The sequence below is a fragment of the Marmota marmota genome, unplaced genomic scaffold, assembly GCF_001458135.2.
Source record: "Marmota marmota marmota unplaced genomic scaffold, marMar, whole genome shotgun sequence".
Classification (NCBI taxonomy): Eukaryota; Metazoa; Chordata; class Mammalia; order Rodentia; family Sciuridae; genus Marmota; species Marmota marmota.
This window is the reverse complement of record NW_025999932.1, coordinates 14,418,142-14,441,596: the sequence shown is the minus strand read 5'-3', so window position 1 is coordinate 14,441,596 and position 23,455 is coordinate 14,418,142. Positions and strand designations below refer to the sequence as shown.

The 23,455-nt window shown below is 39.3% G+C and overlaps 2 protein-coding genes across 13 annotated transcripts in view; one reads left to right on the top strand and one right to left on the bottom strand.

Annotated features, from left to right (window-relative positions):
* Positions 1–18,920, top strand: part of Cldn10 (claudin 10) — a 103,153-nt gene extending 84,233 nt beyond the window's left edge. For 3 of the 6 annotated variants that reach the window (XM_048800745.1, XM_015484152.2, XM_015484151.2), the window contains exons 2-5: positions 3,242–3,403; positions 3,491–3,572; positions 16,223–16,330; positions 17,608–18,920. In XM_048800745.1, the coding sequence (XP_048656702.1) occupies positions 3,242–3,403; positions 3,491–3,572; positions 16,223–16,330; positions 17,608–17,731 (476 nt within the window). In that variant the 3' untranslated portion in view covers positions 17,732–18,920. The remainder of the gene's footprint in view (positions 1–3,241; positions 3,404–3,490; positions 3,573–16,222; positions 16,331–17,607) is intronic. The other 3 variants (XM_015484154.2, XM_015484153.2, XM_048800746.1) reach the window with 1 other exon arrangement.
* Positions 18,921–19,869: 949 nt separating this feature from the next.
* Dzip1 (DAZ interacting zinc finger protein 1) overlaps positions 19,870–23,455 on the bottom strand; it is a 58,573-nt gene continuing 54,987 nt past the window's right edge. For all 7 annotated transcript variants that reach the window (XM_048800743.1, XM_048800742.1, XM_048800744.1 and 4 more), the window contains 2 exons: positions 22,082–22,256; positions 19,870–20,896 (listed from right to left, as the gene is read on the bottom strand). In XM_048800743.1, the coding sequence (XP_048656700.1) occupies positions 20,817–20,896; positions 22,082–22,256 (255 nt within the window). In that variant the 3' untranslated portion in view covers positions 19,870–20,816. The remainder of the gene's footprint in view (positions 20,897–22,081; positions 22,257–23,455) is intronic.

Sequence of the window (23,455 nt, the reverse complement as noted above, 5' to 3'; positions counted from 1 at the left end):
AAAGATTTGCAAAGCTACTAGTATAATAAGTATGTTTTTCCACTGGGCATCGTGGCACACACTTATAATCCCAGTGGTTCGGAGGCTGAGGCAGGAGGATTGTGAGTTCAAAGCCAGCCTCAGCAACTTAGCAAGGCACTTAGCAACTCAGTAAGACCCTGTCTCTAAATAAAATATAAAAAAGGGCTGAGGATGTGATTGAAATGTTTAGTACCCCTGGGTTCAAGTCTTAGTACAAAAAAAACAAAAAGTTTTTTTTCCCCCTTGAATACTAACAAAGATGCTACTAGTGAATTGCCTCCACCAAGTGGATGTTTTCATTTCTGCTGGTTTGCAATTGAAAATAAGGAAGATGTCATTTGGACAACATTTTTCTTTTAAGGGACAGCTTAAAGATTTCCTCCAGCAGCAGAATTCACTAGTGTAAAGTTGCAATTTGAAAATTTCAAGGTTGAATGAGTTAGTGATTTCTGCTCATTGCTAATCCATTTTTCTTTCAAAGCACCACTTGAACCTCAGCTGAGAATAATTTCAGCCAGGTTGTTTGCCATTTATTTTGCTGGTGGGAATGTTTGCTCATTCTCCCAGAAGAACTAACTATAAATTATACTTCAGAAAACTCCTAAGTAAATATGTTCATGCTTCAGCACTTTAATGTGTTAATTAGCTATTAACGGTGTCAGTAAATTAGACCTGTCAAAAATAATGGCCTCCTTGTCCAGGTTTTTACTACCACTTCACTTGATGGTGTTACTTATAAGTTTTGCCTTTAGGAACTATTAAAATGCTAGGTTGTAGAGGTCTGTGTGCCTTGCAAAAGATAAACTCTGAAAATTTGTTGGAAGATCCAAGTCATGGGCGTTTTAAGAATCTCAGGCTCACCAACAACCTGATTTCTTTTGCAGATGATAGGTGCAGTTTATCCCCTGCTCTTGATTCCCCATTTCAGAAAATCTGGCTAACAGTTGTCCTTGTGAGGGGCCTTCTGTTGTCTATGCAGAACACAAGCAAGTTATTGCCACTGTGGTCATGCACAGAGAGGTGCCTTGGCTTGACAGCAGGGTTCCAGCTGGTGCAAAAGACGGGTTGGCCGTCCAGAATCTGCTTGGTCCATCTCTCCTCTCATGCTTGTGCCAAGAGACCAGAGCAGGTCTGAAATGGGAGAGCTCAGAATGACAGACTGCATAAAGTGAAAAGCCTACTTTTATTTTCCCTGTCATGTTAAGGGTTGACTGAGTTGGCCTGGGACTCTTAACCGCTGTTTACCATCTGGGAAAATGCATTCCTTGTTCTGAATGACCAGATTGTAAAACTTAACCCTTTGGTAAATTCCAGACCATCTGCCTTTTTAATAAAGCCTGTAACTAAAGTAAATGCAAATTATGGTATATGATAAAGTTTTCCAGGAATGTATACATATGTGTGTGTATATCTCTCTTTACACACACACACACACACACACACACAGTGGTCTCCCCACCAATCCATGGTTTTGCTTTCCTCAGTTTCAGTTACCCAAGGCCAACCATGGTCCAAAAATATTAAATGGAAAATTCCAGAAATAATGAGTTTTAAAGAACTATTATAGTAAATTATTATAATTTTCTATTTTTAGTTATTATTAATCTCTTGTGTCTAATTTATAAACTAAACTCTGTCGTATATAGGAAAAAGCAGTATAGACAGGGTTCAGTAGTACCTCAGTCATCCACTGGGGGTTTTGGAACATACCCCACAGCAATAAGTGGAGGACTACTCTGTGTGTGTGTGTGTGTGTGTGTGTGTATACATGCATGTGTGCATAATCCCTCTATTTTTCCATTTGATGATTACATTTAGAGTTATCCCGAACAACTCAAAACCATAGATTAAGTGAATTTCTCAAAAATTATAAACTACACTATGCCAGTAGTTTTGTGTAAATGATGAGCCACTTTGGGTTATCCTGGCAGACTCTCTTTACTCCTGCTCAGGACTGGCAGGCCTCTTTTCTCTGCCTTCCTTCAGCCTGCTCACCAGGTCAAAGTTTAAAATAGAGCTAGCTGAGTATTTGGCAGCAGAGACCCAGAGAGCCCTGAGCATGATTATTGCTATCAAAAGAATCCTCCATTATCCCGTTTTGCTAAAAATAAGTTTCTTTTGCTTTTTTTGATAGGCTCAGCATCAGTGAATATTTCTCCTGTATAGAAGTAGTTCACACTATAAAATAGAAGTCATTGTCATTGTAGCCTGCAATTGTGTTCCTGTTAAGTAGGTAGAGAAGCTCCTATTTGCTCTTCAAAGTGGATCCTAGGAATAGGATTCTAACTTTAATTTTCATTCTTTTCCAAAGAAACATGGGACTGTAGCCATCAGCACTTCCCTGAATTTATGATTATAATGATCTCAGTATTATTGTCAACTTTACCTGAATGCAAAGTTGTAAATGCCTTGTTTTATCTTAAGAGCTTTTTCCAATTAGAAAGTTTAATTTCCAACATAAACCTGATGCGTGTGCTCATTTGCTTAGCAAATATTTGCTTACATTTAATACAAGCTAGTCTCGTTATTTCAGATTGAAATATGGCACCATTTAAGACTGAAATGAAAATGACTTGAGTGGTGAAAGTTTAAGTCATATTAATTTAAAATGTGTTAGAACCTGGACAAAAGCCATGCTGAAATTTGCCATCACCCTGGCTGTGCAAATAAAAATATGTGAAATAAGAAAACGAATGTGCAGGAGAGCTGATCCAGCAAACTAACAGAATACATTTTCAGGGTACTTTAAAGGCATCCATTTACATGTAAACAGTTCATTTAATAATTGTAAATTACTCTTCTCTCAAACAATGCTTTTTAAAGCCCAACTTTATGTGCCTTGATAAAAAATATGTCACTAGAATACTTCTTGATTTAGACTCCTCATGGTTTTTGAAGGTATTCTGGTTAGTCTCATTTATAAGCTTTCACTGATATTGGAAGGTTTGGCCCTTTGGAATGTCTTGCTACCTAATTATAAATTCTATAATTTTATCTGTCAAAACCATAAAAGTATCTATTTAAAAGGTTGACATGCAAAGGGGTTAGAGAGTTTTGATAGAGGTAGGCGACATCTCTTTCCTTGCTTGTCTTGCCTTGAGTTTTTTTTTTTCTCCCTTTGGACAACAGAACAATCATCCAGAATGACAATGTAAAATGAGGATTTTCCCCCGATAGCCACATGTTCAATATTAACGTGAATGACCTACTCTAATTGCAGGTTATATCCAGGCATGTAGAGGACTTATGATTGCTGCTGTCAGCCTGGGCTTTTTTGGTTCCATATTTGCACTCTTTGGAATGAAGTGTACCAAAGTCGGAGGCTCAGATAAAGCCAAAGCTAAAATTGCTTGTTTGGCTGGGATTGTATTCATCCTGTCAGGTAAAGAGTAACTTTCTTCCAAACAAGGTACTTCATGATGTTAATGAGATGACACTAACCACAGGGCTTCCCTCTGATGCGTTTTAGGGCTGTGCTCAATGACTGGCTGTTCCCTGTATGCAAACAAAATCACAACGGAATTCTTTGATCCTCACTATGTGGAGCAAAAGTAAGTGTTCTTGGTCTGTATATTTCTAGTTGCAGGAAGTTATATAAATTTAATGTCCTAAGTTAAGAGACCTGAATTTCCTATACGGCACTCGAAAATGCAATGTACTGGTAAATGGTATCTGATGACATGGTTCAATTTATGTGCCCCGTTGACAAAAGATGTATTTGACTACTTCATTACATAGTGGCTGTCTCTAAAGAGCTCAAGGTATAGAGTTGAGAATGATGGACTTTATCTACTGTACATCATCAGATTCAAGTCAGATGCAAGAGAGATGAGAGACGGGGAGGAAAGAGTGATGAGGTGTGAGAATGGGAAATCAAAAGCTTGCCTGGATTTTTGTTTATCCAAAATAGTATTTGCCAGGTGCTAGTCTCCAGGCCTGGTCAGTGTGCTCTGCCTGGACAAGCTCCACCACATCTACCTTTATGAGGAAACTGCATGATGCACAGTTTTTAAAAAAACTTGCTCCAGCAGCGTGGTACGGATGAGAGTGGCTGATCTCAGTTGCAGATGAGTGCTTTGGCATTAAGAGCTCGGTTTGTTTGTTGTTGTCCTTAAGCTTTGGGCTGTTGCTTTTTATGGTTTCTTTAGGTGTATTTCTTTGGATTGGGAAAACCCCAGACATACCAAATCAGAAATAATCTTAGATCAAATCTTTTGTCATACATGAGAGTATGCTCAGATCACCTGCCAAAAGCTGCATGCGTCTCTGTGTGTATTGCGATCAACCAGACTGGTAATTATCGTACAGCTTTCAGATCAAACGTTATAACATTTTTAAAAAGTAAATTATGGAAATAACTGACCAAGTGGACATTATTTTTTTCTAGTGGACTTAGAAATCTTCTAACTTTACTAATTTTGTTTTTAGTGTGATTAAGTTACAAATAGGAAATGCACAAATTGTGAAATACAATGAAAAAAATAGCTATCACATCAAGCCCCTACTATGTGCAAGCAGGGCATTGCAAATACTACTATGTTATTTTTATCACATCCTTATAACATAGGTCTTCTTGGGACTCCCTTTTTTGAACTTGAGGGAAGAGGTCAAGTAAGGTGATTAAGGGAACTTGAACTAAACTAGTAAACTGATTGAACCATGATTCAAACCAGACAGTCAAACTCTAAAATACTTGCTATAAAATGTGTGATTTACAACAATCTTCCACTTCATAATTTTTGGTGATAGTATGCCACACATAGTTTTAATCAGTGAGTCTCTTTTGCACGTTAAGTTAGTTTTCATTTAGAAATTTTACTAAATGGGAACAAAAACACATGACACACTGAGATGATATCTGAAACTATACTAATGAAGATCAGAAATATTTTAATGATATTTAAATGAAGTATCCTTTAAATGATACATTTTCCTTCAGGGTTTGATACAAATGCACTACAAAATCATATTTCTCATGGTTTATTTTATCAAACACATTACCTAAGTTTTCTGGATTATCTTTTTGAGGTCACTGTTTTTGTTTTCTGATAATTATTAAGGATGTCTTTTTCTGCATCTTAAAAATCATATGAGCCAGGCACCTGTAATCCCAGAGGCTCCAGAGGCAGAGGTAGGAGGATCGCGAGTTCAAAGCCAGCCTTAGCAAAAGCAAGGTGCTAAGCAACTCAGTGAGATCCTGTCTCTACATAAAATACAAAATATAGCTGGGTATGTGGCTCAGTGGCCAACTGTCTCTGAGTTCAAGTGCCCTAGTACCCCACCCCAAAAGTTCATATGACCCTCCTTAAAAGGTCTAGGCTAATCCGTGTATGCACAAAAACTGAAACCTGTCTTCGTGTATGTTTCCTGTGCTTTCGGTATGCTCAGTTGCCTACTGCAGTTTGGTGTCCTTGGAATTGCTTAGTCTCCTGTTTGATTTTGATTAAATACAGTTCAGTAATTATGTACCATGAGAGATTTTGCTGGTTTCCAAGTTCTTAGTGCTACATTGAACTATCCCATTGCCACAGTTAGCCCCTCAGCATGCATTTGTCTTTCTCGGCTTATTCTCTCTGCATTTGTTCTCATCTGTAAAATAGAGATGATAGCATCATCCCTTTCATAGAGTTGCTGCAAGGGTCAAGTGTGTATGTGTACAGGTTTGTCACAGACCACATACCCTTTTTTAGCTCTAGTTGTATTAGCTATCCATTAAGATTCTTAGTTTAATGAATTAAGGATTTTAGATTCTGTGCCATATACAGTTTGCCAACTTACTCCATATAATTAAAAGTACAAGAGCTAGACCTCAGGAGAATGGCACTGTAGTCCGGCACAATGGTGTGAGTCTGCGGTCCCAGCTACTCGGGAGGCTGAGGTGGGAGAAGTGCTTGAGCTTAGGACTTCTAGGCCAGCCCAGGCATCTCAAAAAACCAAACCAAAACAAAAACTGGCACTGCTTTCAAACTGTTGATATTTACAAAGAACCCTTCACATCAGTATCTTATGGAGAATACAGACTTTGTAAAGAGCCTGTGTACTGAGAATAGGTTGGGTCCTGGAAACTGACCTAAAGGCCTTCCATAATCTAAATTCTAGTTGGATCAAGGGATTATCAGGGTCTGAGATTTGTAAACATGATCAAATTCTAATTATCATGATAGTAGAAAAGCATACAAATGATAAATGACACCCACAGGAATTAAAAAATATTTATTTATTAAGCAGTTCTGGGGTTTGAACTCAGGGGGTGCTCTACCACTGAGCTCTACCCCCAGTTCTGTTTTTTTTTAATTCTGAGCCTGGGCCTTACTGAGTTGCTAAGGCTGGCCTTGAATTTGGGATCCTCTTGCCTTGGCCTCCCAAGCTGCTGGGATTATAGATATGACACTGTGTCCAGCTCAAAGACCTCATTTAAATAAACAGGCTTTTATAAAGAAAACTAACAAATTAATTGACATGTTGTCATCTGGCTTTCTTTTATTGTCACCTTTTCATAGAGGAAAGGATAATAGAAATTTAGAAGATCAACAAACTACAATTGGCTATTTGTTTCATAGGACTTGAAATATCTTTTTTAAAGCAAGATTTTGATTCAGTGCATTATAGGGGACAGCACTTCCTTAGGTGGCATTTGGTAGAATTTAAGAACCAGTGTGTCTGGTTGCATTTGTTCATGAACTTAAGAGAGGAATACATGGGGGCATTGAAACTCATGGCTGGGCCAACCCGGTGAGCTGGGGTTTGGAAGATGCAGCTGTAGGAATGTTCTTACTATTTTTTTGATGTCTTACTTGACCAGAATATGAATTAAGTAAGTTCCTTGGGGTCAGAAAACATTTCTTTCAATTCCATCTTCTCCCCCTGGCCCAGTGCCTAGAAGTGAGTTACTGGAGCCAGTCCTTTCTGTTATCTTAGCAGTCTGAGGAAGGCAAGCTCTGAGAGGAGGGAGCAGAGAGGCAGGTGCACTCTCCTCTTCCATTATCATCACACATTCATCTTAACAAAACCCAGCTGCCACCCAGTGCCATCTCCCCCTCCAGCCCAGGAAGGTGTGCCCAGCATGAGCCTGAGCGTCTGGGTCCTTGGGTGGCTCACTGAAAGATGCCATTCGCCACAGGTTCTAATCTGAATTACTTTCTGACACCCAAATCCTCTAATGTGCTGGAAGACAGTTCAGATCTCCCAGTGTGGTTGTCGTCTTGCTGCTGCCGTCGATTTTTTATATTCCTAAGACTTCTACAGTGTGTTGATTGGATCTTCTCTGCAGATTTCCAGGACACTCCTGTATGAAGCACACCTCGGTGGCCTAAGTTACAAAAAACACAATGAGCTAATCAACAAGTTTCTCACCGTGTGCAAGGAACTCAGTAGGAGCTTTGCTGATAAGAAAAACACGAGTGGCTTTTGGTGCAGAGTTGGAGTACAGATTTTGGCAGTGGTGCTATGTGCTGTGTGTTCAATGGCTGTTTATTCTAAAACCTCCCTTTCCCACTGTGGATCTGTGAAGATTTTTTTTTCCACGTAACATTTGACAGAATCGCAGTCTTGAAAGAGTCTCATGGGCCTGTGCTCTGCTGTGTGCCCATTCCTCCTGTTTTGTGTTGCTTCCTTTCTTTACATTATGGTCATGTTTTCTTGGATGGTTCCAGCACGGGCATCTGTAGAGTCTTGAAAACTATTTCTCTATTTTCCCCTTTAGGCTGTTTCAAGCCAACTTCTTCCTTTTTATTAAAACAAAACCCACCAAATCTAAAAACAAAACAAAACCCTGCCCTCCTGCAGGCTGTGATGCGAGGTGCCCCCGCAGGGCTTGCATTCCAAGGTGATCACATTATTCCCCTTTGCCACTCAGCTGTCCAGACCACTAACTCCTGCACATCTAGCTTTGTTTTCTTCAATAAACTGTTCCAAGCAAGAATTGATTGACGTAAAGAGACCGCTTTTCTAATCAAGCCAAGTTAGAGCACCTAACCAGTCGCGTACTTGAAGAAGCAACCTCATGATCTTAGATTTATTCTCTCTGTACATGAGATTCATCCCTAATATTTTGACCCAGGTGGTCTCGTGTTTAGTTCTTAACCTCTCTTCTCTGTGTTCTGTCTTTTCAAAACCACGGAACACGCTTCATTCCTGGCATATTTGATTTCTATAGGATTTAAGCTTCACTTAGATAAAAATCTTTCACCATTGTGGTTGTTTAATAGATAATAGAAATGTATGACTTCCAGGTGGGGAGTGTGGCTCAGTGGTAGAGCACATGCTTAGCATGCACCAGGCCTGTGCTCAATTCCTAGCACCAAAAAAAGAAAAAAATAGCTGCTGCCTACTTACACAGATATTCCTGGGTGAAGTTGAGAAGAATACCAATCACACCAGCCAACCTTGCCAAGATTATTTAACTTCTTCCTTCTATCTTCTTATTATTTATTACCTTATGAATGTTTGCTTAAGATTACAGTACTCATGAGGCTATTTGGAGAATGAGCTAATGTTGGTAAAGAGCTCTTGGGTTCTTAGATAGGAGATTCCGTATGAATGCCAAGTATTAAGGACAAGGCAGATGTAACTGTTAAATATTAAGAAGGTGTTATTTTGTCACTTTGTTCAGAAGTAGCATTGGCCATCTCCGATCACAAGAATTCCTCTGATGCATTTGGGATGCTAATAGGCCTTAAAGATTCTGCTTGGATACCAGGTGTCTGGTGACTATTTTGTTCTTACTGACCAGTGTGTGGAGCAACTATTCCTATCGGTTTGTTCTGCTCTCTGGCAGTTTAGCTCTTACCCGCTTCCCATGCCAGCTACCCTCCAGGAATCCTTCAGGACTGGCCTTCTGGGTGAGGTGCCGCTTCCGGGTGCTTCCTGACTCCTTGTGCTTTCATCATAATCCATCTGGGTATTACCACCTGCTTATTTATTGGCCTGACTCTCAAGCCAGACCAGGAGCATCTGGAAGTGCAGACCCTGTGCTGCTAACTTTGAATCTCTCCCAGCTAGTCCAGGCCACACGACATGTACAGCAAGGTGGCAAGTTGGTGGTGATGTGGGACCCTGTGTAGCATCTCTCCTGAACTGGGAGCAACATGCTTGTGGAGATATAGTTAAGGGAATAGGGAGGAGGTACAGCATAGCACATTGTTTAAGAGTAATGACCCAGATCCAAGGTGCCTGGAGGTAAACCCATGCTCTGCCACTTATTAGCTGTGCAACACTGAACAAGTTACCTGTGCTTTCTGTGCTCTGTGCCCCACATCTGTAGAATAAGAGGTTGTGAGAATTAAATGAAATAGTAAATTTCAACTGATAGAATCATACCTAGTACATAGTAAACACTCCAAAAAAATTTAGCTCTTTTATGCAGAGTATATTGATACAGCAATACCTTATCATACACAGTTTACAAAGATTAACTATAGAGAACTGGATGTAATGTTGGAGACTTAGTCATCTGATGATAATTTCATGACACTTGGCTCTCAAGTAGAATGAAAGTTTGAAAGGGACCTGGCATAAAACCATTTTTTTAAAGTCCTTTGTAATTTTGTTTCTTAATTTCTGGTCACCAGTGTCATAGTATTGAGCTTGAGAGAATTAACAATTAGAAACCATCAACTAGGTATTCTTGAGACTCCTTATGTGACCCCTCTTGTCCTCTATGAGTCGTCCTCCAAATTTGGTTCTGTTCTAAAATGTTTTCAAGTAGGCTACTGAGTATTCTGAATACAATGTGAGATGCACTTTTGAATGACCTAATCCGTATTTGCACAAGTCCATCTTCATATGTTTACTTAGGTACAAAGACGCACATGCCCACATCCTCATAGATTCTTGGCTAAGCTTAGCCATATGGCTCTATCCTGAAGAATCTCAGGACAGTATTTGCTGTTTTAGGATTTCTTATCCTAAAGTACACTCTCTCTGCTGACTTTAGAGTTTGCTTATAAACATGTTATCGTGCCTTCTGTGAGTATTATGACTCAGCAAATCACTTCTCACTTAAGATCAAGGCCAGGTTAACCCCCAGTTATCCTCAGTAATGGAGAAGATCAATGGCATTGATATTGCTAAGTAATATATTTGTTTTTGAACTGCACTATGTAAATTTGGGGACATAAAACGCTCCTTTTAAATTATAATTTACTTTAGCTAACATTATATTTAGTCATACTCTGGATGGTTTTTAAATTTCCACAAATAATTGGCAAGACTTAGAACTCCTGTGAAGATAACTCACTGATCATTTGAGGCACCTTGACAGAGGCAGGTGGCTCTGAAGAGGTCAAGAGTGAGGTTCTGGAGCCAAGTGTGATGTTGCACTCCTATTATCACAGCCATCTGGAGGCTGAGGCAGGAGGGTCACAAGTTCAAAGCCAGACCCTGTCTCAAAATAAAAAGGGCTGGGGATGTAGCTCAGTGGTCCAGCACCCCTGAGTTCAATCCCGACTACCACAAAAAAGGAGGAGAAAAAAAGAGTGAGGTTCTGGAGCCTGATCCTGGCCCTGGCTATTTTCTGATTGTGGGAAGGTGCAGTTGATTCCTCTGAATAACAGAGATAACCCCCTGCTTCTGAGCACCAACAGGATTCAAGAAAATGGCATATTGCAGAAATGTTAGTCAAAGGATACAAAATTTCAGTTAGATAGGAAGAATAAAAAAAAAGATTGGTTTTGCATCTATTTATAAATTCATTTCATCATTCTTTATTACCTAAATATGTTCTTCTGGGGCTGGGGTTGTGGCTCAGTGGTAGAGTGTTTGCCTTGCATGTGTGAGGCACTGGGTTCAATCCTTAGCACATTAAAAATAAATAAATAAACAAATAAAAATAAAGGCATGCTATCCATTTACAGCTTCTCTCTCTCTCTCTCTCTATATATATATATATATATATTTATTTATTTATTTATACATACACACACACACACACACACACATATGTTCTTTTGAATTTACCCTTGAACGATTTTCAAATAAAATCTTTGTGACATGCTTATCTTACGAAAACCAAAACCAAAAAAACAGAGCCAGGCACACTGGCAGATACCTGTAATACCAGCAGTTCAAGGTGATTGAGGAAGATTACAAGTTTAAGGCCAGCTTGGATAGTTTAGCAAAACTGTCTCAAAATGTGGGGAAAAAAAAAAGAACAAAGCATTCATCACATGGTAAGTGATCAATAATATATATTAATATATAGTTTATAGAATTCTAAACTACCCTAATAATAAATCATAACACACAGATAGTGCATTATTTAATCTATTAATGTAGCCACAGAAGAGCAATTTAGAATTAGCTCCCAACATTTAAAAAACTGTATATTTTAGTTTCTTAAATTTGGTATTCTCCACAAAACTTCTACATGGAAATACACACTTAAAATTTAAATTTTCCCATTCTACTTTTGTCACTATTTGGGAGGCCCCTGCCACTATTTTGTAAATCTTGTGGGATGCCTTAGGTAGGAAGTCCTATGACACCTGCCAGGGAGTGTGAGGAGAAGCTTAGCAGAGGAGAAGAGAGGTTGTGGTTTACACAGAGTCTGTCTTGGGCAACCTCGGAGAGACTCAGGATGGGCAGGTTCCAAACAGCCCTTTTCTAGAGGAACTCGGACCCCAAAAGATGTGGAGTATTTTGGGGAAATGTGTGTTTGTAGACAATTACTAGAGAATTCTTATTTGTATAAAATCCATTCTTGCAGTTACATAGGCCATGGATTCTATAAGCCTTTGCACTGGAGGGGAAGTTTCCATCGGGCAGGGGTCTCTACAAGGCTGGCTTATCAATGGAGGTCAACGTCAAAATGTTTACACTGACACCTCATGAGTGTTCCTTCTAGATTTTAGACATTTATTTGTTCTCAGGTAACTAGAAATTTATTTTGGCTGTTACCACTCTTGATTAAAGTGAGGAGGACAATGTGCTTGAAAAGGACCTGGCTCCTAGCTGTGTGACCTTCATTAAAGTCACCATCACTTCTCTGGGGATCCTAAAAGGATGGGGCACTTTCACTTGGTACAACAGTTTTTGCTTTCATTTTGGAGGGTCTGCTCTGCCCTTTTTCAGCTCCAGCTGCCCTGATTTTAATTACTACCCTCACTTCTTTGTGCTGGGTGGAAAGACAACCTGAGGGCATTCAGAAAAAATTCCACACCTTGAGCTCTGCAGCCAGTGAGAACTTAATGAGCCAGGGAGAGAGAAAACTCTCCCCACTCTAAAAGGAAAACTAAAAATAGGTTGCATTGATTTTTTTTTTAATTAATCAAATCTTTTACTTATCAAGGAAGTAAAGTAACTTAAAAGGAAGGCAGCAGCACTGAAGAGCATGGGATTTGATATCACAAGCTAGAAGTTTAAATCCTGGTCTTACCATTTACTTGGCTGAAACAAGTGATTTAACTTCCCTGAGCTTCAATTTCCACATTTGTAAAATGTGGGAAATAGAAATCCCTGTTTCTCAGGATTTTTATGAAAATTACATATTAAATATGAGAATATATTAAATATGGCAAATATATTACATACAACAAAAATATATTAAATATGGCAAAATGGTGATTAAATATGGTAATATATGCAAAACAGCATACACACAAAAATCCCAGCACAGAGAGCTGATGATAATATAGATGTGGCTACCATGGATGTACTTACATGACATCTGTGCACATTTGGGAGAACCATGGTGATGATCTTTGCACAGCCATTTCTGTCCTACCATTCAGCTTATCACACTTTAATTATTTGCTTAATGTCTGGCCCACCAGATTGTGAGATTTGTGAGAACAAGGCTGTATCCCTTGTCTACCCTGAACACATGATTAGCACAGTACCTGGCCTGTCATTTCTGTGGGGCTGACTAGGGAAGCCACACCAGCTCCCTGTGAATGGCAAATCCCTCAAAACGGGTTTGGGTGGAAGGAAGGCAAAAATAGGAGATGAAAATCAGAAGTGGTTATCAACTGATTTTGGTTCTTGCTCCCTTTCCTTAGGCGCGCTGGGAGGTTCACAAGGCTAGGCCATGAGCTGCAGGATGAAAGGTGTCAAATCTAGCCCACTGAGCATGCTCCAGCCCAAGCCCTCTTAACAGGAGTGTCACAAGCAGCAGCCCAGACTCTCACTCAGCGGGTGGAGGAGAGTGACATCAACCAATAGTAAAGAGCATATTTTAATGCCTTAGATCTTTGTGGTTTACTTTTTTGGGGGAATTCTGAGTGGTTAATTTGAGTTTTAATTTCTGATAGTAAATTTGTTCCCCATTACTGGTTTACTAAAGACACATTCACTGGCACAAATATATTAAAGTCAAGTTCTATGGATGGAGAGGCTCCAGAATCAATGTTTTCATCTAAAAACTAAGTTCTCTCCTTACCCTGATGATCATGGTTCTGTCTAGTGTCTAGTAGATTTGTCACCTTGCAGAATAAGGAAGAAACTGTGGTGATTATAACAAAGAGGCCCCACTGGGAGTGGGAAAGCTGGCCTGGGGCCAAGAGGAACTGTCAACCAAAGACCTGCAACAGATAATCCACAATTTGGATGATCTTCCCCAGGTGTTGAAATCAGCTTCTTATCGTTACCCAAAGTGAAGAAAGACTTCCTGGCAGAGGCGGAGGAGGGAAGGAGACGTGCCTTGGGAGCACAAGGGAGTGGATGTTCCATTGTTCTCTCCCCTAGTCCTGCCTTTAGGGAATGCAAGTCAGTGTTTGCCACATGACACACCTGAGAGGTGTGAATTGACCTGTCTTTGAACAGGATGAAGAAAGCATCCCTGAAAGAACCAGTCACAAAAGCTTTCACATCTGAATTGTTAAAAACCATAGGGACTCCAAAATCAGCTCTGAATAGGTCTACTTAGTGTTTGACTGAAGAGGAAATCAAATGGAAATAATATTTTCCTTGAAACAGAGCCTGTATGAAAAACAAAATATATAAAAAAGGAATAAGGAAACAGTTATGCATCAAACTTGTGATTCCCAAATTCCTTCAGAAAGCTTCAAGATGGCTTGAATTAAAAAACACAGTCCTGTGATTCCTAACAACACTGTGTTCATATCTGCAGTGCACCTTTCAATGAATTCATAGTGCTGAGCTGTGGCTTATGATTTCTGTCCCCTCAGTCCTCATCTGACCACCTTGAATAACTAGACTCATTCCTAGTCACCCTTGGTACCTATTTTAATAAAGCTCAGTATTTTAGGAAAACTTCAAGACTTTTCTCAGGGTATATTACACTAACAGTGATGCTAAGTCATAGTTTGAGAAGATAGCCTAGGCTCCCTGGAGAAAAATAGACAGCAAGATAATACTGTGAAGTAGCCGCCCTACAGTGATGTCCACCACGTAGGACTTTTCTACCATCCTTGTTCTTATAGCTGTGCAGTCAGATGACGAGGCTGGCAGATCTGAAGTCGGCTCGCTTCAGATCTTGTTAAATGCATCTCAGGTTGTGGCCTGACTCTGCGTCTTACATGAGTCATCTCATTAAAACACCACAAAAGCAGGGCTGAGTGTGTAAACCAGGGCATCCTTTTTAAATGTATAACATGATAGTTAATGAGAGTGTTTTTTCTAAAACTCCCAATTTTACACTTCTGATCTGGCCTACTCTTTTCTTCTCTAGCTGCATATTCCAGTCCTTAGTCTTCTTTTGGGTGTGTGTGTGTGTGTGTGTGTGTGTGTGCCTGCTTGCACAGACCGTTCACTTACACTAATCTGCTATCTCTGCTGTTGCCACCAGTGGGGAATCCTTGAAGTTTCTGAGCTCCAAGGGAATAATCAGAGCTCCTGAGCCAGATGAGGCTCTAACAACTAGATGTGCTGTCCCAGCTGTCACCTGGCTTCCCAAGAAAGGCAACGTAAGCGCGACAAAGAAGGGACCACAGGACCACATTTGTGGTGCATATACCCCTTCCTGAGTGAAAACCCACTTGTGCACCACAAAGCCCTGACCCTTTCCTGTTCTCCTGGCCAGTGGTCAGGTATACACCAACTCTGCTGTCCCCAGACCACACCAAAAACCCTGTCCATATTGGACAGGAGATGGGTGACATACAAGTACGAAGGGGCAGCAGGCTCAGGACAGCCACAGGTAGCACAGTGTGGCCTCAATTTTGAAGCCCTGCCCTGGCCTGCATCTGACCCGGGAGGGGCAGACCTTGGGCCCCAAGGAACCCCTCACCTCATCTCCACTGAGGATTCTGTGTGATCAAAACAGATTCCCACTCCTGCTTTCTTTTATACTGAAAAGCCTGATTAGGTTTGGTTTTGCCTTGCATTGGAGGTCTGTGGCCCCCAAATAAGAGATGCTCTTAGTAAGAAAACAAACAAACCAAAACCAAACAACACAAAAAGATCAGCGACCTATTCTACAGGAAAAGGACAGGCGAACAGGAGAAAACACTCGGCCCCTGAGGCTTTGGTGTGCTCTTCTCAGTCTTTGTTTCTTTGGGTGACTGTGCCTTCCCTGAAAGCATTTCCTCTAGCCCTCTAGCCTACTCTACAAGCCGCTTTTAAATTTTGTTTTCAGTAAGCATTATTTGCATCTTTGCACAGTGACTTCCTCAAGGGAGGGTCTCTCAAGCTATCTTAGCATCACTTCAGGTCATTTGCAGAGTACTGTGACTCACCATCTAGGAGATGCTTGGTTGTACCTTATCACTCACAGCTGTTGGGTGCCCGTGTCCTTACCAGACTCCGGTGATAACTAAAACCATGCCATTTTTATCCTGACCCTTTATGGACACCTTGCACCATGATTTTTTTGTAAATAGCAAACGCTTGATAAAAATTTACTAAATTGACCTGAAATGACAGCAAACATGGCCTTCCCTTTTCTAACCACAATATGCCTACATAATTTGCCCTGTGGAGCAGAATAAACGGATGGAGGGTTTGGTGAGATGAAGACAAGAACTCAGAAGAAAGGTGCTGGATGAGTCAGGAGACCCAGGCTTTGACCTCCCCACCCTGGACACCCTCACTTCCTTTCAGGATGTTGGGGAGGTACAAAAAAGTCATTGCTATAAAAACATTTGAGTTTAAAGCACTCTACAGACACAAAAGTGTTACTGTTTCCTCTACAGGTTCCAACGGCAGGAAAGTACAAGGAACATTTAGTGAATGTTGGCTAGCAGTGTTAAGTACTGTTTACCCCCAAATAAGTATGCTGTAATCCTTGTGTAATGCTTTCTCACAGGTATGAATTAGGAGCTGCTCTATTTATTGGATGGGCAGGAGCCTCACTCTGCATAATTGGTGGTATCATATTTTGCTTTTCAATATCTGACAACAGCAAAACACCCAGGTATGAAAAAGAGACAACCTGTTAAAAAATACTATACTATTCTAACTCATTGCATGTGAGACAAATTGCATATAGTTCATGTGATTCTCAGAAACTTCGAAGACCCAGAGTTAGAAAAGGTAAAAATATAGTTAGTTTCTGTTTTAAAAAAGAGCTCATCAGGGGCTGGGGTTGTGGCTTAGTGGCAGAGCGCTTGCCTCACACATGTGAGGCACTGGGTTCAATTCTCAGCACTACATAAATATAAATAAAATATAAAGATATTGTGTCCATATATAACTAAAAATAAAATCAAAACAAAGAGCTCATCATTGTTATATTCCAATGCTATCTCAGGAATAAGATCCTAAATATAAGGGCATGATCTTCATATCAGCCTCCTCAAAAGTTTTTATATAGGCAGGAATTGTTGAAGAAGGTCACTATGAAGTCTCCCAGGTTCCAGACAAGTTTTTTAAAAAAAATAACCGGTATTTATCCTGAAGAATTAAAGTGCTCATATTACAGTGATACATGCATAACCCTGTGTACAGCAGCACAATTCATAATAGCCAAACTATGACACCAGCCTAGGTGTCCATCAGTGAGTGAATGAATAAATAAAATATGGCTTATATACACAATGGAGTTTTATTCAGCCATAAAGAAAAATGAAATTATATCATTTGCAGGAAAATGGATGAAACTTGAGACCATCATGTTAAGTGAAATAAGTCAAACTCAGAAGGGATCGGGGAGGGGGAGTGGGAGTGGGGGGGTCGGGAGTGCTGTGGAGAGATATTGACCAAATTATATTCTTACACCGTGTACATGTACAAATATGTAACAACAGAGCTCATGATTATGTACAACTATAGTGCACCAATAAAAATTACGGGAAAAATTAAACTACTAAGATGGATTTAAAATATATAAATAAAATAAATGTAAATAAAATATATAAATAAAATAAAAACATGTGATTTTCCTAAAAATATTTAATCTAATAGGGAATGGGAAATAGACTAAAAACTAATTAAAAAAAAAACAAAACAATATCCAAACAGATGAATAAGTCATGAGCTTCTTTTGCAGAGATTCTTTGTCTTGCACGCTACTTAGAAACCACAGTAAACTAAAAAAAAAAAAGTAACTACAGTGAACTATTCCAAGGCCAGAGGAGGGAAGAAGGCTAACAAGAAAGAGGAAGTCTTAAACTTAATGGAAACAGTTTCATCCGATTTTTGTTTGCCCTACGTGTGAGAACACACTCTACCGACCTGTGTTTTGCCTTTCAGAATGGGATATACATACAACGGGGCCACATCTGTCATGTCTTCTCGGACAAAGTATCACGGAGGAGAAGGAGATTTTAAAACCACAAACCCTTCAAAACAGTTTGATAAAAATGCTTACGTCTGAAAGAGCCCTGCTGGCAAGCTGTACCTTGAGTTTGTTATAAAGTGGACTGTTCACAAAATGATCCTGAATTTGAAGAATTTGTTGATTGTGTGGATGTAAATGTTCTTGCATAGTTATATACTAATCATTTCTGTTGTGGCTTTCTAAAAAAAATAAAAAGGTTATTTACAGGATTTGTACATTTTATACCTTTAGAAAACATGAAAAGCATTTAATACCAAAGATGCAAGTAGTATTTGTCATATAGCTTTTTCAGGCATTCAATAAGGTCTGACCCCATTCCTTATTTCACTCATATAACTAAACAGAAGGCATTCAAGGAATGGTTTCTTGTAAACAGTATGGGGACAATCTGAGGCAGCTCCTTAAAAGGAATCCAAGTTATATAGGCATGTTATGGGTTGCTGCATAGAGTCAACTTCTACTTTCTGACACCCATCTGTCACTACTGTCATTCATTATGATGGCTTAAGGAAGGGTTAATGAGGCCAGGGTGCCACTGCCCTTTATGTGGCACATCCATAGTAAGCAACTACTTAGGCTTCTCTGACCCAGAAAGCAGGGCATCAGCATGAGCTGAGCTAGTGACACTGTTTGTGGTTGACTCTGGAGCCAGTAAGGAAGTCCCAGGTCCCCAGTGGTACCTGTCTCACTTAGAACTGGTGGGCTGAGCTCCCCTGTGTCTCCAGGTGCTGTTTATGGAACAAGCAGGGTAATTGAGAGTCTCACCATTTTTTGTGACATGTAAGGTGCTCCAGTGATTTCTGAACAGACTTATTCCTAGGTCCAGCCCTATCCAGAACATGCCCATGATGCCCTGGTTATCACAATCAACTCACAACTCACACATCCTAAATCAGTCACCCTTACAGCCACCCCTGAGACATGTATTTCCATTATCCTGCATTTACAGGAAAGGGAATTAAAGCAGAGTTTAACTTGCCATGATAGTGACAGAACCAGGGCTTTGAACTAGGACATTCTAGGGTAAAATATACAGTTTCAAGCTGTGGATAAGAACTGATACCTTATTATATTTCTGAGAAACTGTACAATATGAATCCCAACAGTAGTTGAATGAACATATTTTCCTGACATATGAAAGTCTTAAAAATCAAGTGTTTGGAAGTGCTCAATGGAAAGAAAAGCAAGTGACAGTTTGTTAATAAAAATAAAAAATTCCATACCATGTGAGTACTTAATTATTTTTTTCCAGAGATACTGATTAACTGAAAGACATAAAGGCAATAAATTAGATGTTTCAGGCCAGTGTTCGGACAGGGCTGTGTGGGTGTGCACTTAAAACACATGTTTTTTAATGGAAATTTGAGCTGGTAAAGATAATGTTTAGATAGTACTGAAGAATTTAGGGAGGGCAGGGGACAGAGAAGTCCTCTTAGTAACCAGAAGTGCATTAGCTGGGCACCAGCGAATGACACTACAAGGTAACAGTTCAAGGAAAAAGGAACAGGTGAGATTTGGTAAAAGAAAATGATACAACTAAACAGATGAGTTAAAGGATTGGCTTTTATGACACAAACACATGGTAAATGTTTGGTTTACTTAGGAAAAGTCTGTTTCGCTGCTCTGGCAGACAATTTGGAGCAGAGGATTGGTTTAAAGGGGCTCTTGTCATATGGTCTTTGGCAGGTACCTGCTTCTCACATCTTTAGGATGAGGACAATGACAATGGTCTCATCTCTAGAGTTCTTTTAAAGAACATTCTGATGCATGTTAAAACCAAAACCCAGTATCTCAATAAATACCTGCTGAAGCAATGACTGGGTGACCAGGGGACCCAGGGACTAGCTCAGGCACAATATTTTTGCAAGCTGCTTATTTCTGTTCTACCGCATGAAAATATGATTCCTATTTCATGACAGCTTTTAGAAACATCCATGAAAAGTGAGTATATTTGCATAAAATGCTCCCTATAGGAAGTTGCAGGAATTTGTTACAGGTTTGAAATGGGTACAAGTTTTTTACTTTCCCTGGGGAAGGAAGAAACATTTTTCAAAGGTTAGGATGTTATGTGGCATAGCATCAGGGCAAGCTTCTCCCTTAGTAAGTCCCTCTCAGAAGATAAATTTAAATCTGGAATCATTTTTAAGAATCAATCGCAGTCACCACAGTCACAATGGTGTGCAAAGGGCTTTACTGGAAAGATTGACAAAAAGATCCAAAACCCAACAAATGATTCAGTTAAAATGTTACTTTTGGAGGGTAAACAAAGTACAGACAGTACCATGAGCATAAAAAAATGCAAAAAAGTCTGAACTTTGACAATGTCATTGTTCAAGAATATAACAATCAGTTTTGAGGTATTTTATAATATGGGTTGGCTATTAAAAAAAAAAAGACTAAAAAGGCAAACAAAAAAACTACATACAACTATGATTCAGCTATGACAAAATCTTTCCATATTCTGATAAATTAACTGGTGTTTAAAATAGCTACATTTCATTTGTAAAATATCCAAGATAAAGATTATCTGCAGAAAATAACTGGTAGCAACATGCTTACAGTGGCTCAAGGCCTAATATGATCCAAGTAATTTAGGAAAATGTATTTAACATGGGCCTGGCTATATTTTTCTAAACTTCTATATGAAAAATAACCCATCTAACTCAATATTTTGTAGATTCTACTAATTCAATTTTAAAGATACTAAGAGAAGTTTATAATATAAACACTTTCAATGTGACAATAAACCTAAAATATATTAAAACGCAGTAATAATTCAAACCAAAACCCGTGAGAAGCTGAAAAATTTTCTCTTAAAAATTAGTTGAAAAAAATACACTTAACACTAGAGTACCATTCTAAAGAAAACACTTTATGACTTCAGTGACATATTATTCTTAAGAAGTCAAACACCTTTATATGCTTCCAAATACTGTGGACAATTTGTTTCTCAATACTGTACCAAGTGCCATTAAAGAGAACCTCATCCTCTGAACTGGCTTCCTAGTTATCGTGGGAAACGCTGAAAGGCAGGAGCTTGAGAATCATGTAGCCATTGCTGAACTCCTGTTGGCTTCTGTAGTTAAGTATCTGCAGGGTCACTCCAGTCAGTCACAGTTACTCAGCTGCTTTTTAATGTGCTCCAGTCAGCCATAGTTATGAAGCTGCTTTTCAGTGTGCTCAATTCGTTTTCCTGACGAACTGTGGGAAGAGAAAAGGAGGTGCCCGTGGTTAAACAGGCACACTGGTAAGCCTGAGAAAGTCTGTAATTTCACACTGTCATTTATCACCCAGTGTCTGAATCTGATCAGGAACCCCTGCCCCTGGCTTCCATGAGCTATGCAGAGGCTCCTACAAAATCCAGCCACACAAAGGAACTGAACAGACACTTCACAGAAAAAGAAATATGACTGGTCAACAAATACAGGAAAAAAATGTTCAACATCTCTAGCAATTAAAGAAATGCAAATTAAAACTACAGTGAGATTTTTATCTCACTCCAGTCAGATGGCAATTATCAATAACACAAATAATGGTAAATGTTGGTGAGATGTGGGGAAAAGGTACACTCATGCATTGCTGGTGGGACTGCAAAACAGTGCGACCAATCTGGAAAGCAGTATGGAGATTCCTCAGAAAACCTGGAATGGAATCACCATTTCACCCAGTTTTCCCAAAGGATTTAAAATCAGCATATTGTAGTGATTTGTCCCATCAATACTTTAAGCAGTTAAATCTATAATAGCTAAGCTTTAAGTACAAAAGTGGAATCTACAGTACCAATTAAAAATTATATGCCAGGGTACAAAAATAGTGAGGGGGACACGAGAGGTATAATGGACGGCAAAAATGAGCCAGATCCTCTACTGTCTAAAAAAATATAAATCACCATTTTCTAATTTAAAAAAAACTTAATCTACTGAGAGTTAAGTTACTGAACTTATCCAGGCTCTAGCCCAGGTGGCCAGGAAACATTTCTAACTATTTCATTTGTAATTCATCCCACTGACTATAACACTACAGGAAAAACCTTCTTGAAAGAAAATTTAAAAAATAAATAATAGGAAACAGGAGTATAGGAAGACTGCCAGAAAAATGGTCTCATTCAAGAGTATGATCAGAAAATTTAATTCTGTCTTCATGAAGAGAATATTTGTATAGACGTTTACAATCTAAAAATTTTTTAAAGTAAAATATGAAATAAAAATGATTACTAAGTATATATAAATCAATAAGTTATACATAGTCCTTATTCAAATGACATAAAGCATCAAGGTCTTGTTTATGCTAACAGTGTTTTTGTCTGATGACATATCAGCATAACTGAAATAGATACTTATAAAGATGAAGCTGTCAGAAAAAGGACTGAGGAAGAAAGCAGCAAACCTTCTGTTTTGGATCCCCTAGGTTTAGAAGCAACCCAGGCACTTGGCACTTGAGTAGAACTCGATTCATTCTTCAATGGTGGAGGTTCCTTCCATTCTTTCACAGTTTTCTTCCCCAAGGAATTTTCTTCTTCTAAGGATGATATGTCCCAGTCATCGTCGTCCACATCTGCGCACTAAAATATGTGGAGATAATTCATGTTTCTTCAAGAAACAGCTGGTGCCCCTCAATCATTTAGCAACTTAGATTGAGCAGCTGACACTGAATAAGAGAGGTCGGGAATGACAGGTTCCAAATCTGGGATTTCTGCAGGGCAGTGAATTGAATTTGGAAGTGTGCGTTTTGAATGCTAAGGGAATCATCTTTCTTGTTTCATGCCACGGAAATATATTTTTCTTCTCTACAAATCAAGAATTTGGAAAATTTCAGAAACTACAGTGGGGGCAAGAAATTCTAAAGGCCAGGGTGGCACATATCACACAGAGCCTGCAGGGACGGCTACTCCCTGAAAGGAGCATGTTTGCAGTTTGCCCTTTCCAAAAGAGGGCAGGCACGTTAGCTCTCTTGATGACATATGGCTTTTTTTCACTTTCAGCTTGTGAAACACAAACTAATAAAATAGTCTGACAGAATGCTCTGGATTCCATGGAAGAACAAGAAGAAGGAATTAAATCTAATTTTAGTGAAAAATTTAAAAAAGAATGACTACTATTGGAAGACCCAGGCAACACAGACAGGCTTTCCAGAAATATAACAGGAGAGCTGCAGTCAGACTCTCTGGCATCCAGGCTGTTAGAACTGGAAACATTCTTCTCTGATGCAGCAGAGGAGCTTGGGCCTATCCTTGACTCAAGATTCACATACATCTTTGAAGCATCTCTCTACTGACTCCAGCTCCATAAAGGGCTAATCCCTGAAAAGTCCCTATTTTATGACCTCCCTATTTTATCCCTGTATGAGAAAAGTCCCTGGACTTGGATATGGAGGCCCCAAAGTCTAGCCATTCACATTTCTTTGTCCAAGTCATGTAATATCTGCAAGCATCAAACATGACAGAATTTTGATATTCTGATGAACATATGATGCATCATTACAGGTTGGATATCCCCTAGCCAAACTGCTTACACCAGAGTGTTTCAGATTCTATAGGTTTTCAGATTTTGAAATATTTGCATAGACTTTACCAGGTGTGAACATCCTTAACAATCTAAATCCAAAACAGAAATCCAAAACAATCTAAAATCTGAAACCTTTTTGGCGGGGGATACTGGAGATTGAACATTGAGCAGGCTAAGCACAGGCTTCACTGCTGAGCTACATCCCCAGCCCAAGTCGGAAACTTTTTGAGTGTCAAGTGGGTGTTCAAAAAGTTTA